This window comes from Rutilus rutilus (genome assembly GCF_951802725.1).
Source record: "Rutilus rutilus genome assembly, chromosome: 2".
Classification (NCBI taxonomy): Eukaryota; Metazoa; Chordata; class Actinopteri; order Cypriniformes; family Leuciscidae; genus Rutilus; species Rutilus rutilus.
This window is the reverse complement of record NC_140210.1, coordinates 39,646,082-39,659,128: the sequence shown is the minus strand read 5'-3', so window position 1 is coordinate 39,659,128 and position 13,047 is coordinate 39,646,082. Positions and strand designations below refer to the sequence as shown.

The window sequence follows — 13,047 nt, the reverse complement described above, 5'->3', positions numbered from 1 at the left end:
GATTGTGATATCACAGTTCCCAACTAATGCAAAAACAAGTGCTGCTTTTGCTCAACACTTTAATGGCACATATCATTCCAAAGTGCTGTAAGTACCAGTGTGCCATTTGTATTTGCCATTTATATAAAATGATTTTTCCCTTAAAGCACATTGCACATAAATAGGATGTTTCTTACTGAGAAATATATATGTGAGTCATTTTTATGCCTCATTTAGTGAATTTCAGATCTTCGTGTTTGATCTCTTGCTCATTGCCAGTTTTTAAAATTAAAAATGATTTAAAAAAAAAAAGATTTGATTTTATTGGAAAATCATTCATAATTGCACTTGCTCAGTTTGAAAACCTAGTTAGCTGCCTACGTAGGCAGTATTTTAAGACATCTGTGGCGCGTTCCTGTTGCGAATTCTGTTCCAAAAAGTAGACAACTTAATTATGCTGCCTTCCAAGATATCTTGTTTTGGATCAATTTTAAGGCAGCATCACATCCTACTAGGAGAAGACAGTTCCATAATGAATAGCCCCACATCATCACATAGCCTTCACCATACCTAGAGATTGGCATGGAGTACTTTCCATAAGATCATCTCTCAATGCAAATCAAACTAGCTTTTAGGCTAACTGAAATAAAACTATGCCAATCTCTAGGTATGGTGAAGGCTATGTGATGATGTGGGGCTATTTTAATTCCAAAGGCCAAGGGAACTTTATCAGGATGCATAGTATCCTAAAAAAAAAAAAATACAAAGAAATACTTAAAAATAAAAATCTGCCTGCCTCTATGGGAATTTAACATAGGGGTGTACTCACTTATGCACCATGTATTTTAAGGAAGAACATTTATTTATTTACGATACATTATTCATTCACAAAGAAAATTGGTGTCCTTAAAGGTTGGATTTTTCCAAATTTTTTAAATTAAGGCATTAAGTTCAGTTTCCAAAAGATGATTTTTTATTCCTCTTTTTAGTCAACTTTAGTATGGGTGTCTAAACTTATGCATAGCACTGTATTCAATCAAAAATGCTGTAAAAAATATTATCGTTGTGAAATGTTATTATAATTTAAAAGAAAAATTCCCTATTGTAATATATTTTAAAATGTTTATTCCTATATATATATATATATATATATATAGGCTATATATATATATATATATATATATATAAATTTTTTTTTTTTTTTTTTTTGAAACATGACACTTTTTTCTAAGATTATTTGATGAATATTAAGTTCAAAATAACAAATAACTGCACTGATATGACATATTTTAAAATTAATATTTTAACTATTTAAATATCTTAACTATCACTTTTGAGCATTTTAATGCATCTCTGCTGAATAAAAGGAGTAATTTCTTAAAAAAAAAAAAAAAATACTGACCCCAAAATTTTAAAAAGTAGTGTACACTGATAGTATCTCATTCAAGAAAAAAAGGATTGATACAAATATTTTCAACCAATATTTGTGTGTATTATGTATTTATATGCATATTGGATTATCATGCCATTAGTTTAGCAACACGCTAATATCAAAATCGGTAGAAATCAGCATGGAAATCACACTTCCATTTTGTGTAGTGCGTGGAGTTGCTGCTAGGTTTCATAATAGTGATAATGTGGACTTAGAAGACAGCTTCCTATGTAGGCATACGGTTGTTGAACAGAGCTAATGATAAGAATAAAGATTAAACTAAACTTACCTTCAGAAGTGTCAGAAATGTTCATACTAATAACTTTGCTAACACATTATTTGGTCCTCAGCTCTACAGCTCTGTTGAGTTTGGCCGTCGATGGCAGCTTGTTCACGAGCGGGTGACGCCCAATCAATTCTACTGGTAAGCTCTCTGTGTGACTCCTTCTTCTGCATGTGGAACATCAATCATTTGAACTCCTGCATTCTGTGGCTGATAAGAATAAACCAAAGAGCACGGATTGTTGTTCAACCCTGATGTGTTCTTCCCCACTGTGTTCCATCTCGAGGTTCACGTCCAAACTTTCGAAGTTCTGAACGTTGTCATTAGACCTTGTTACTGACTCGGATTCTGCATTTGCAATGTTGCAAATGATTTAGTCATTAAGAAAGCTTATTCAACTTGATCAGGATGGCTAATAGATGTCTAGACTGTGGTGATTAAAGAGACCGGTTGAGAAATAAATTCTAAATGTGATTCGATTTTGTGTTTATCTCAAGTGGACAAGCTGGAATTAACTGAAAAGGGGGCCTGGATCATGGATTTTCTTTCAGACAAGTTTATTTTATATTATAAATATAATCTCCACTAAATCTTGAGTACAGGGACAAAAAAAGTGTCTAGAAGTGAAAAATAAATAGATAAATAAATAAATAAATAAATAAATTAATAAATTAATTAAATAATGTACAAAGGAATCAGATTCCAAAATAAAGTCATATAAAATATTTTCACAGCACCTGGCATCTGCATTGATGAGTGAATAAATGAACTAATTTTCATGTTTTGAATTAATCTGGTAGAGATTTGAATCTTGCAGAAATTGACAAAATAACTATTTTCATATCACATGTATTAAATGCCGTTGCCATTTTTTCAACTTTTGCTAACTAATGATAAAGTGAGACCGAAAAGACATGTGTATATATATATATATATATATACAGTGCTATGCATAAGTGAATACACCCATGCTAAAGTTGACTAAAAAGAGGAATAAAAAATCATATTTTGGAAATTGAACTTAATGCCTTAATTAAAAAAATTAGGAAAAATCCAACCTTTAAGGACACCAATTTTCTTTGTGAATGAATAATGTATCGTAAATAAATAAATGTTCTTCCTTAAAATACATGGAAAAAAAAACATGGTGCATAAGTGAGTACACCCCTATGTTAAATTCCCATAGAGGCAGGCAGATTTTTATTTTTAAGTATTTTTTTTTATTTCTTTTTTAGGATACTATGCATCCTGATAAAGTTCCCTTGGCCTTTGGAATTAAAATAGCCCCACATCATCACATAGCATTCACCATACCTAGAGATTGGCATGGGGTACTTTCCATAAGATCATCTCTCAATGCAAATCAAACTAGCTATTAGGCTAACTGAAATAAAACCATGCCAGTCTCTAGGTCAAATCTCGCTATGTGATGATGTGGGGCTATTTTAATTCCAAAGGCCAAGGGAACTTTATCAGGATGCATAGTATCCTAAAAAAAAAAAAAAAAAAAAAACTTAAAAATAAAAATCTGCCTGCCTCTATGGGAATTTAACATAGGGGTGTACTCACTTATGCACCATGCATTTTAAGGAAGAACATTTATTTATTTACGATACATTATTCATTCACAAAGAAAATTGGTGTCCTTAAAGGTTGGATTTTTCCTAATTTTTTAAATTAAGGCATTAAGTTCAATTTCCAAAATATGATTTAGTCAACTTTAGCATGGGTGTATTCACTTATGCATTGCACTGTATATATACATTTTGTGTGTGTGTGTGTGTGTGTGTGTGTGTGTGTGTGTGCATTTTGGGAACAAATCTGTACCCAAAAACCTCCCTTTAGGGATGTCCTCATTTGTAAATATGGTATAAAAATAAAGTAATTAAAGTTTTTTTTTTTTTTTTTATGTAAAAATGCAGAAAGTTTTGTGTGATTGTTAGGTTTGGGGGTAGGGTTAGTGTAAGGGGAGAGAATATACAGTTTGTACAGTATAAAAAACATTACGTCTGTGGAATGTCCACATTTAGATAGCCAAGAAAACGTGTGTGTGTGTGTGCGTGTGCATAAAAATGTGTCAAATGGGTAAATTCAATAAAATAAAATAAACATAAATAAATGCTACAATTTTAATAAGAAACAAAGAAGATTCTGTCCCCCTCCCACACACACACACACACACACACACACACACACACACAAACACAACTAAAGCAGGTAAAGTGAGTAAGAGGACTCAGTGACTAATAGTGCGTTCAATGTACACATCACAAATACAATTTATACTCTCGACTGACCGGTCAGTTTTTGATTGATCATGTCTGTTTTTCACCTGCCATGTCCCATCCAAATTCAGATCTAGTCATTAAGCAGCAGAGTTTTGTTTTTTGAGGACATTTTTGTTTCGAATTTTTGCATAAGCACAGTCAAAGTGGGACAGAGCGAAGACATCAGAGAGTCAGCCTGCAGTACCGTTATTTTTAGTCTGGTAATGATCTACCCTCACAAGTTCCCCTCAATGAACTTTCACATATAGAGTCTTATTATCTGAAGTGAGATGAGACACACAACCCTTACAAATGGGTAGCTATTGACTATGTGAAATTAGATCGTCCCTTTTGATGAGAACCCACCACGGTCACAGCCAGAATATGAGATGATTGAAGGAATGGAGCTTTGAATGGATGAAATGGACTTTTGTATTTGTCAGCGCTTCAAAAGGAACTTAGATCCGGTGCGGCTTAATGCCCGCATAGATTTAGAGTCTTGGTGGAATTGAACAGGTCAGGAACTCCTTTACTTTCACCTTCACTATTGATCTCAAATCGAAGCCTATAGCAGTTTCTTGTAGCAGGTATTTAAAAATGAGCCATTCTTTTGAGGTAGCAAGGTTGTAAGGTAATGAAATATAACTGAAGGTACCTGAACAATCTTGGATGAGAATCACGTAAGACAAAATGCTGATATACAATTGTAAATAAGCACTATAATAAGCCTGATTTAAATATAATGGGAGCGTGTTTGCATTGAAAAGAACGGCAATGTATTTAAACCAGCATGATGCAATGTCAACTCTGCGCCTTTTTAGAGGACGGCATTTAGGTTCTGGAAGTAAACATCCCATTCATTTTCTCCGTAGGGGGACTGATAACTCCTAAACCTTTAAAGACAGACCTACTGTGAGCTGAGGTTGTTAAATAATGGTATTTGCTTTTGTTGAAGCCATCAGGCCACATTATTTCAACTTATTTTTTTAAATAACCACGCTCAACAGTGGAATTCCTGCTGAAAACTACATTAACCATGATTCTGCAGAGAAATCTCCACCGATTATAGAATCGCGACAAATAAATTGCATCAAAAGAACAGTTTAGCACCGACCCACTCCTATGAAGCACTGCGAATGACATAGTCATTTTCACTTTGGTCTCAAAATACTTCATATTTGTATGCGTAATATGGATCATTTATTTTATTCAGTTGTCTTTCGCAGTGCTACATGGGATCATAGTTCTTTCCCTCATGAAAGTGAAGTACACAGTCTTGTACATTTTGCCTTTATCGTCCCATTTTCCAAATATATTTTGCTGTTGTGATTCACCTCATAGGTGGTTGTTTGGTTCATTGCTTGTAGCTCTTTTACAAAGACATTTTAAAAATCCCTATGGGAAAAATGAATGGAAACAAAAACCAATACATTCGGAACCAAGGTCGCTGAAAAATGGGCGGGCACTGGAGGAATATTCTGTTCTGATTGGTCAATCGCGCCATCCAGCAATCTGAAATTTACATGCTTACCGTCATCATTTCACCGCGGACTCATTTTCAAGTGACGGCGACTTGAAACTCGCATTCAGAAGAGTTCAGTTCGATTGTTTGTACATTGCAGTGGACTATTTTTGTGTGGAAACTGTAACATAATATTTCCATCCATCCATCCATCCATCCATCCATCCATCCATCCATCCATCCATCCATCCATCCATCCATCCATCCATCCATCCATCCATCCATCCATCCATCCATCCATCCATCCATCCATCCATCCATCCATCCATCCATCCATCCATCCATCCATCCATCCATCCATCCATCCGCACAATAAATGGGATCTGTACAGTCCGCTCATTATTTATCATTTTTGCAAATAAACCCAAATAAAAAATTTTTTGTGAATTTGCTGCTCTGTCTTTAAAATATTAAGGGTGATCCCAGTACATGCTGTATGGATGCTATATTTGTGAAAGTGTCAATACTTCCATTAAGTGTCACGATAAAGTCTTGAGCTAGTCTGCTTCTACCTTTGTAGCTTTCTCACTGGAGCAGCTCTCTCTGATTTTTCAGTCTCGAATAAATATTTCATGCAACAATGATTTTTTTTCAACACTAAAAAGAGCAAGAGAGAGAAATGTGCGCTGCCTGTGGGTGTTCTTGGGAAGCAAATGAGAAGGGCTTACTTTTAATGATGTCGGGATATGCTTCTCGGTTCTGTCAGAGAACACAGAAAGATAAGGATGGAAATGGGAGCTTAACAGGACAGGGTGTTCTGATGGTACTTTCCCACCTTAACCCGTATTGCTCCTATGGGAGGAGAACACAGATCTTTTAGCTGACACACAAAAAAAATCCAATGCCCTTATTTTGACCCATCTGTTGTTATATGGAAACACATAGGATTTTTCAAAGCCCATTTAAAAAAAACTCTGTTTTTTATTTCCTTTGGGCTCTCTAGGTCTAAACTGGGCCTTGATAAAGAGCCAGGCCTGATTCACCTTGAGACCAGCATCTCAGAAACCCGTAAGTCTGATGTGCTTTGACTATATTTCAAGAAGCTATAATTCAAACACGGCCCAAGGCAACACTTAGAGGGTTCAAAATAGGCTACACGTCAAAATGCAAAATGGACAGTTCTACACCAGCAAATCTATCTGTCAGTATCTGTCATTCGTAATAAACATGCTGCACAAATTGAGTTTGTCTTTTGTCTGCTGAACCTATATTCCTGTCGATAGACGGACAGAACGAGAAGTTACGCTTGTCAGTTCTACTGGATATGGTCCCTTAAAATACAGTCTGTCAAGTTGTGTGAAGTTTTTTTTAGATAGTTTGAGATTAACTCTTTTCCCGCCAGCAACAAAAAAAGTTGCCAGCCACCGCTGCATTTTTAACCATTTTCACAAAGTTTTCATGGCACCACGAATCTTTTGTTTTATGAATATCTGAACATGCAATATATCAAAAGAAGGAACCGTCTCTGCTTTTAAACAAAATACAAATTTTATCAACACGTGAATGTGGGTAAGTTTCATAAGAAAATATTTTCACTCAGAAATTGCTTGTAAATCTCACAAGTGCTTGGAAACAAATGAAAAGTTGACCTAAATGTGTGGGGTTTTTTTTAGACTGAAGAATTTTGAAGACTAATTTGTAAAAAATAATAAATATATAACTAAACAAGTGTCACATTTGGGCCTTGCACAATTACCCCCAGGCTTCTTTACCCCTATAGCTTTCAGTTCATAGTAACATCCTCTTATAGTGTCCTATCATCTGGTTTATGGCAAGAAAAAAAACAAAACAATATTCCTTCATCTCTTTCTGCCATTTGTCCTGTTGCAGAGGCTCTGTATGTCACATGTAAACTTCAGAACTGCACAGATGCCAACAAGGGCAAACCTTTTCCTGGATACATTGACCCCAACTCCCTGGTGGTCCAAGATGAGTATGTGTTTGTCCAGGTGAGTAATGTATAGAGGGGACTAGTACCTTTGACTAGTACTAGATAATGGAATGAAGCTTAATGCATGCCGTGTGTGTGGCGTAATGTACGGAAGCTTGTTTCCTCCACAGAATAAAAAATAAAATTGGTAATTGTGACATTTTATCTCACAATTCTGACTTTTTTTCCGTAATTGCAAGTTTATATCTCACAATTCTGAGAAAATGTCAGAATTGCTAGTTACATATACTGTAAAATATTATATTATTAATACCTTATGACAACATGTTTTTACATTGCTTTAACTCATCAAAATAAGTAAACCTTTTTTTTTTATGTTACACAAGATTCAACTAATTTTTTTTTATCAGTCAGTTTAATGAATTTTGAGTTGTAATGACTTTTTGAGTTTGAAGTTGAGTTGAGTTTGACTTTTTGAGTTGAAATTACTTAAACATCCAAGTTAATTGTACTTAAAAATTTAAGGCAGGAATTATTTAATTTTTTTACAGTGTACTCGCAATTGAAAGAAGTAAAGACTGTATTGTGAGATATGAACTTGCAATTGCGAGATATATACTCAGAATCGCGAATTTTGAGATATAAATGAATTAAAGCCCCACTATGTAGGATTTCCGTTTTGGTCAAACAACGACCCCTAGAGTCGCTGTGGACTACTTGTATTTAACGTTACTGTCGTAAATACCACTCACGCAGAGCAGTCTCTTCACTCACGGCCTGATCCCCTCCCCCCTGTATACCGGTCCCCGTTCAGTCGGATAGAAGCTGTAACGAGTGAAAATAAGGTGTGTCCCCTTTAAGCTGCGCGCGCCCTGTTTAACTTTCGGCAGTCTGTATTGTATGTGCGCCTCGAACAAGCGTGTAAGCGGGTTGTTTCTGTTTGACGCTCATTCTTGTCCTATTTTTGTCTATCAAGTAACGTTAATGCTGTGGACGGTAGAACATGTGACAGACAGTTACACGAGTTCGATTGGGGAATAAACACAACGCGTTACAAATCGTCGGACATCGAACAAGCACAGCTAGCCTCCGAAGATGTCTACTAATCCATCAACAAGAACGCCAGGTGCTTGTCCGAGTGATATACAATATAGGCTACCTCACTTCCCCCGACACGTCCTCACATGCTGTTGGACTTGTAAGTATATTGCTTATATAATATAAGCAATATACTTACAAGTCCAACAGCATGTGAGGACGTGTTGGGGGAAGTGAGGTAGCCTATGCCGTAAAGCAGTCGAATTTTGTAGTTCTTTTTGTGCGCGGGTGTTACTACCCGAACCCCGAAGTTTAAAAGTACGATTAAAAACTATACAAACCCCGTCAGGCTATGGCAGACGTGTCATTCAACCTATTTTAAGTCGATGTACCATCACAAGGGTTTTGGAAATATATTATGAAGGTTGAAAAGTTACTTAGTGTTACTTTAATTGTAACTTTTTTTCTAGCAATTGCGAGTTATGAAGTCCGAATTGTGCGATATGAACTCGCAAGTGAGAGATAAAAAGTCAGAATTGTGAGATAAAAAGATGCAATTACCTTGTTTATTTTTTATTTCGTGGCAGAACAAGTTCCATATTAATGCACTTGGGTATGGCTGTAGCAATACATATTTTCTTACAATATTGCATTGATATTTATATATCAATATTTTTGCATTTCCTACAGTTCTCTTTTATTTTAGATAGCTACCTTCATTAAATGACCTTCAGTTATATGTTTGCACTTTTCCAAATGATTTCATAAGATTTCAAAAAATGTTATTTTCTTTGGGTGTTTGATTGACGGTCCTTCACTGCTATCTGGACAAATGCAATGTTGATGCATAACATTTTAGCTACCTTTGAATATTTTGGGCCCTGTATTAAGCACTTAATCTCAATAGCACTTAATCATAATACCAGGTGTAAACATGGTTTATGGTGAAGCAAAGATAGAAACTAATCCTCCAAAATTCAGTGTTATGCATTTGGCACTGTTTCAACTGATCTAATCATGTAATTAGATCTAATCATCTTATCACAACTGTGGCAAACATATCGCCGATAGCCAGCCCTAATACGTGACCAATATCCGGTGGCACTCGAAATGTTACTTCTTTCTAACATGTCCTTGTCCTGTCTGTTTGTGATCCCTCCATTACCCTAGGTGTCAACCGGTGGCCGGCCAATCTACTATGTGTCATTCAGGCGAGATGTGTTTACACCTATGAAGCTTCCCAAATACACCCTTCCAAAGGTAGGGTAACTCATTCACACTTGCTCAACACGAAGTCGGAATCTGCCACACCGTGACAGAGTAAACAAACATTGCTATTTCAGACCCAGATCATCATGTCCCTCGATGTTAGCCTTTGAAGCTTCAAACCTTTACAAAATTAGATTTTTTTTCCTTTTTTTTTTCTGGCATCTGGCAGGCTTTTACTTCTGAGCGAGTGAATTCAGGGACGCAGATGCTACCGCGGTCCCTCGCCTCTCAGGATGTTGTGTTATTATTCAAAGCTTAAAATCTGCTGCGCTCACATGACAATTAAACATGTTTTATTCAATCAAGCTCTCGGCGCTCCTTAAAGCACACACCCAGCAACCCTTGCGCGGTCTGGGGTAGATGAAATGCCAGCATGTGGTTTTGTTGCATTTGCCCAACTGACAAGCTCAATTTAAGGCTAATAAGAATATTTGCCGTACGCCGGAGCTTTGAGCAAAACAAGCCAGGTGAGTGTTGGGTCTGATACTGATTATTAATCGGATTCAGCTCAGTGGGGTGAAACCACCAATGCACTCCAGCTGTCCCCTGCCATCCCGGCAATAACATTCATATTCAATCTAACTTGATTAGAGGCAAAAATCACATTAAAGGTTAAAGTCGTCCTCCTTTGATGAATGTAAATAAGAAAGGTAAAGGTGTTTTGATGTTTTGAACATTAAAAGGAACTTTGAAGGCTTGCTTTTACTTTCTGAAGAAGAAAAAGACAGAGCGGATTTGTTAAATCATCTGAGTTGCTTAGTCATGGACTTCATTGGGAAACATAGTGAATAAAATGTAACTGAAGTTTATTGACTTCAATAGTAATAAACATAGAGATATCAGCTAGATAGAAAAGATAAATTACTACACAACAGCAGTTACATTACCATATATGTATATGCATATATAACATTTAGCTCAGTTGGACAACGGACAATAGAATTATAAACTGAAAGCGTTTGCTCTGCTCCATACACCACAAACTGTTGGGGTCAGATTTCACGTATCACGTGAAGCTGGTCAATAACCGCAGAGATATTGTTAGAAAGACTAAAACCTTGACTTCCTAATTATGTGTACTTTTTATATATAATTGTTTTATTTTGGTCTGGTTAATTTGGTCTGTTTGTTTTATACAATTCAATAATTTTATTTGTTGATAAAAAAAATTATTTCACTTATCACGTGACGAGAGTAAAGAGAGTTGACTGACAAGACGATGGCGGAGGATTTGGTGTGCAACAGATCCTGATCGTCAATGATAACAACAAGGTGTCCACACCTGCACAGTGTGCACACCAAATCACAAATGTATGGAACGCCAACCAGGTCATATTTCGCCATTAACCAAATGCTTGGTGTCCAGAAAATGTCGGGTTTTACGGCGTTTTAGACGAAAAGACGCCGCAAAATATGATGTTCTGTAGTACAAGCGTGAATTACACCGTTTTCACCAGAACCTGCAGTAATATCTGCATTTTAGATATGTTTGGCTATCCATACCGCACGTGAGAAATCCAAACACACGGAAATCCACAAATGCACGCGTGATCGCAAATTCGTAAAAGTGAACACAAATTCAATACCCAGCATATTGATAGCGCAATACAGGTGTTGTCGCAAGTTTGTATACCGTTGTGAAAAATTCCTCACTGTGACATCCATAGTTCAGAGTTAAAAAGTATGTCTCAGAAACATGTTAATGTTGTGATTAGTAATTAATTGGTAATACTTTATAATTTGTCATAGTTGAATGAGGTAATTAATGAGGCTAATCTCATTCAGTAATTATTGATTACCTAATAAGGATCTTAGTCATATATTTGCTATTGCTTACTGATTAGTTAAAGGGATAGTTCACTTTGAAATTAATTTTTGATATGTTTTAGCTTACCTCAAGGGCATCCAAGATGTAGGTGTCTTTGTTTCCGCAGTAGTTTCAATTTTGATATTTTTAGGTCAAACCGTTCTTGTCTGTCAGTCATATAATGCAGGTCTATGGTCACTGGCTCAAAACACAAGCACAGAGTCCAAATTAAAACAATTCCCCACGTCCAAATGAAACAATTCCCCATCATAAGTACACATTGATGGCCTAAGACACGAAACGAGCGGTTTGTGTGAGAAAACGAACAGTATTTATATCGTTGTTATCTCTTGAAAACAGCACACGTCCAAATGATCTGACGGCGCGGGCGGGTATAGATATATACATAGATGTCGCCTTGGCTACGGTTTTGTTCCAATGAACTGCAGTAGCCAAGGCGACATCTAGTGTATACATCTATACCCGCCCGCGCCGTCAGATCATTTGGACGTGTGCTGTGTTCAAGAGATAACAACGATATAAATACTGTTCGTTTTCTCACACAAACCGCTCGTTTCGTGTCTTAGGCCATCAATGTGTACTTATGATGGGGAATTGTTTCATTTGGACGATGGGGAATTGTTTTAATTTGGACTCTGTTCTTGTGTTTTGAGCCAGTGACCATCGACATGCATTATATGACTGACAGACAAGAACGGTTTGACCTAAAAATATCAAAATTGAAACTACTGCGGAAACAAAGACACCTACATCTTGGATGCCCTTGAGGTAAGCTAAAACATATCAAAAATTAATTTCAAAGTGAACTATCCCTTTAAGCTTGTTTTCATATTGGTTAATAGTAGTAGCTGAAGTGTCGATGTAGTCATTTGTATTGCATTACTTCCTGACCATTATTCTAAAGTGTTAACCAAATTATTATACAAAACCGAAGTCATGCTGCTACACTGGGCCGAATGTGATCCACTAGTGCATCATTTATAACCTATTATAAAACGTTCCATGTCCGATTTATTGACTTTTTTTATTGACATGTATTTAAATATTGGAGTTAAAGCAGAGGCCAAACATTCTTCCGTCCAATAAATCACTGAGATCTGTCTTATGAAACCTCTTTTCCTTTTTTCCCAGGATCTGCATGTGATCAGTACAGATGAGAACCGGGTCGTGGCGGCGGTTCAAGAGTGGAACCAGAATGACACTTACAACCTGTATGTGTCAGAGTCCGGAGGCATTTACTACACACTGGCTTTGGAGAACGTCATGAGCAGTATGGGTCCAGAGGGAAATGTCATGATAGATCTGTATGAGGTACCTCTCTAAAACAGAACGGTGTCATTTAGCTGGTTTCCACACTGCACAGATGTATGCTGATTCAATAACACCGCTTCATGTTAAAATGTCCCTGGATATTAAAAGCACGAGCAAATTGGATACACTAATTAATGCTAATTGATTGTAGTGCTAATTGATTTAATAACAGCGCATTTTTTTTCAGGCATTGATTACATAATTATCAGTGGATTATCTAAACAAGG

General features: G+C 36.3%; 1 protein-coding gene across 3 annotated transcripts in view; it reads left to right on the top strand.

Annotated features, from left to right (window-relative positions):
• Positions 1–13,047, top strand: part of sorcs1 (sortilin-related VPS10 domain containing receptor 1) — a 210,874-nt gene that overhangs the window by 156,840 nt on the left and 40,987 nt on the right. For all 3 annotated transcript variants that reach the window (XR_014626496.1, XM_084402210.1, XM_084402211.1), the window contains exons 5-9: positions 1,762–1,835; positions 6,427–6,491; positions 7,314–7,432; positions 9,583–9,672; positions 12,641–12,820. Coding sequence is in view for 2 of the 3 variants with exons in the window: in XM_084402210.1 (XP_084258336.1) it covers positions 1,762–1,835; positions 6,427–6,491; positions 7,314–7,432; positions 9,583–9,672; positions 12,641–12,820 (528 nt within the window). In the remaining variant the exon portion in view is untranslated. The remainder of the gene's footprint in view (positions 1–1,761; positions 1,836–6,426; positions 6,492–7,313; positions 7,433–9,582; positions 9,673–12,640; positions 12,821–13,047) is intronic.